At 34.2% G+C, this 3,309-nt stretch overlaps 1 protein-coding gene across 1 annotated transcript; it reads left to right on the top strand.

Annotated features, from left to right (window-relative positions):
* Positions 1 to 647: 647 nt before the first annotated feature.
* Positions 648 to 2,337, top strand: LOC106475322 (glycine-rich cell wall structural protein-like). Its single transcript, XM_013936012.2, has 3 exons — positions 648 to 757; positions 1,091 to 1,477; positions 2,223 to 2,337. The coding sequence occupies exon 2, from the start codon at positions 1,096 to 1,098 to the stop codon at positions 1,441 to 1,443; it is 348 nt and encodes a 115-aa protein (XP_013791466.1). The 5' UTR covers positions 648 to 757; positions 1,091 to 1,095; the 3' UTR covers positions 1,444 to 1,477; positions 2,223 to 2,337.
* The last annotated feature ends 972 nt before the right edge of the window (positions 2,338 to 3,309 follow it).

The following is a 3,309-nucleotide window of genomic DNA, read 5'->3' as shown; positions in this document are numbered from 1 at the left end:
GAGATAGCCTTTTGTGTACCTTTGTGCACAACATATGAAAATAAACTTTTCTTTTCTTTGTTTGTAATTAAGCACAAAGCTACACAATGGGCTATCTGTGCTCTGCCCAACACGAGTATCGAAACCCGGATTATAGCGTTGTAAGTCTGCAGACATACCGCTGTGCCACTGAGGGGCAGAAAATAAACGTAAACGATCTTTTAAGAAGCGAGTTTTAAAACAAATATTTTTAATATTTTACCGCGTCGAATTTTAATGTCCTTTGTTAATCGAGTCTGTACAAATGTTTCATTAGTTAGAGTTTTGATCCAGTATCTGAGAGCAGCACATCTTCTTACGTAACCCTGGTTTTAGTAAAGACTCTCTACTGTTACGCGACCTTGAATGACGCGCGAAGAGTAAGGCATCCTGCTCATCTCGTTTTCTCCCCACCCTCGGGCAAAATTATACAGGAACTTTATTAACCATTTCCTCCGGCTGTTCAGATTCTACGTCACAAAATGTTACTCAACGTTCAGGAAACAAGAAAAGGAGTGTCTGGGAAATCCAAAATAAATATTGAACTTGCATATTGAAATTAGATGAATGGGTTTAAAGCTAGAAGGATGGAAAATCCTAAGTTTAAACACAGAGTGATAAAGTCAACGAGGACTGGTTATAAAAGAAGGTGTCAGCTCATCTTTGGTAACATCGAAACCGTCAAAGTTCCTCATCAGGAGTTTCTTTCGTTTCAACGAAGATTGCTTTATTCCTCGAGGTAAGAAGATCTTTTATCTTATTATTGATAATACAGTTAATTTTTAACTAGTAATAAAGTTTTTGGAAGAAGACAATTACAGCGAAGTACTGAGTAAAGTAATACATCTTTTTGTAAAAATAAATCACTAGAACAAGTGTATAGAACCGCTGCAAATTGAAACTTTTAAACTCAAAAACAAAGGAAAATAATGAGTTAACAATTATACGTTAAACGTCGAAAAATAAAACGTATTTTGGGATATCGTAAGAGAGTAATAACATATTGTAAATGTTTTCGGTTTACTTTACTTTGTTAGTCTTAAGTTTTAATTCTATATATTTTACGTTTCAGACAGAATGAACAAGAAAATAACACTTGTTCTTGCTTTGGTCGTCCTTGTTCTGGCCACAACTATAGTAGAGTCATATCCTCGTCGAGGGTTTGGTGGGTTCGGAAATAGATTTGGAGGCGGAGCTGGAGGAGGTTTTGGTGGTGGTATTGGTTTTGGCCAAGGAGGAGGAGGAGGTGGCAGTGGCTACGGTGCTGGTTTTGGTGCCGGCTTCGGCGGTGGTAGCGGAGGTGGCCATGGTGCTGGGTTTGGTGCCGGGTTTGGTGCCGGGTTTGGCGGTGGTCAAGGAGGTGGACACGGTGGTGGATTTGGAGCAGGAATCGGTGGAGGATATGGAACAGGAATTGGTCGCTAGTTTAGACAAGTGGATTTGTTTAATATCATTTATGGTAAGTTAATTCATGTCCTCATCACAGAGTTGGCAGGGTAATTTTAACATTTCCAACATTAGAAATCTTATTGAAAGTGTTAACCTGTAAGGATAACGAGTTCTTTAGTGATATAAGTGTTGATATCAGGGTTTATATAAGCGTTGATATCAGTGTATCTAAATGTAATAATCTATTATAAACCCCAAATTTGAGTGCCAAACTTCTTTGTACTTTTTAACTCAGAAGGACACAAATAACTTTGTTGGTTGATTATTTTCTGTTTACGTGAGAAGACAGTAATGTGACATATTTACTTTTTAAACATGTTAAAACATGGCTTATATGATCGCCTCGTTGTTCCAAAAAAATAATTGTTAGCACACGTCAGTGTGTAAATGTGAGAGAAACTGCGTTTTACATTTAAGTGAAAATACCAGTAGAAAGTTTTTTATTTTGTTCCATTCATAACAATTTTCTTTATAATGACACCCGCTGGGGACTCAAGAGTTTATGACGCTAAGGTTCCGGATTTAATACCCGAGGTACACAGAGCACAGATAGCCTGTTGCATAGCTTCCATGTTAAGAAAACAAACAAAATCTTCTTTATGATAAAACTAAATTTCTGGAGTCATGAAACTCACTGGTTTATTTTAGTTACTCTGCTGTACTTTGTATTCTTATCTGACTATTTTCACTTTATATATCTACTTTTTTATCACATTACCCATTTGTTAATATTATATGTACCATCAATTTTGTAGAAGTCATCGCCTGGACGTGAAAGCGAAAGGATGGACAACAGACGTCAACTTCTGCTCTATAGAAACTATTTGATAAAACATTCTGTAAATTGTATTTTGTTTTTCGTGTGAAATAAATAGGTGAAGATATATATATATCAAATAAGACTCTGTTTAATTATTAATCCGTAATGAACTACAAGTGTTTGTTTAATTGTTAATCCTAAAGAACTACAAGTGTTTGCTTAATTGTTAATCCGTAAAGAACTACGAGTGTCTGTTCAATTGTTAATCCGTAAAGAACTACAAGTGTCTGTTCAATTGTTAATCTTTAAAGAACTACAAGACTCTGTTTAATTGTTAATCTCTAAAGAACTACAAGACTCTGTTTAATTGTTAATTCCTAAAGAACTACAAGTGTCTATTTAATTGTTAATCTCTAAAGAACTACAAGACTCTGTTTAAATGTTAATCCCCAAAAGAATTACAAGACTATGTTTTATTGTTAATCTCTAAAGAACTACAAAACTCTGTTTAACTGTTAATCCCTAAAGAACTACAAGACTCTGTTTAAACGTTAATCTCTAAAGAACTACAAGACTCTGTTTAACTGTTAATCCCAAAAGAATTACAAGACTATGTTTTATTGTTAATCTCTAAAGAACTACAAGACTCTGTTTAACTGTTAATCCCTAAAGACTACAAGACTCTGTTTAAATGTTAATCCCTAAAGAACTACAAGACTGTTTAACTGTTAATCCCAAAAGAATTACAAGACTATGTTTTATTGTTAATCTCTAAAGAACTACAAAACTCTGTTTAACTGTTAATCCCTAAAGAACTACAAGACTCTGTTTAAACGTTAATCTCTAAAGAACTACAAGACTCTGTTTTATTGTTAATCTCTAAAGAACTACAAAACTCTGTTTAACTGTTAATCCCTAAAGAACTACAAGACTCTGTTTAAATGTTAATCTCTAAAGAACTACAAGACTCTGTTTTATTGTTAATCTCTAAAGAACTACAAGACTGTTTAACTGTTAATCCCTAAAGAACTACAAGACTCTGTTTAAATGTTAATCTCTAAAGAACTACAAGACTCTGTTTT

Source organism: Limulus polyphemus, unplaced genomic scaffold, assembly GCF_000517525.1.
Source record: "Limulus polyphemus unplaced genomic scaffold, Limulus_polyphemus-2.1.2 Scaffold8402, whole genome shotgun sequence".
Classification (NCBI taxonomy): Eukaryota; Metazoa; Arthropoda; class Merostomata; order Xiphosura; family Limulidae; genus Limulus; species Limulus polyphemus.
The sequence above is the reverse complement of the archived record's forward strand: the minus strand, read 5'-3'. Positions and strand labels throughout refer to the sequence as shown.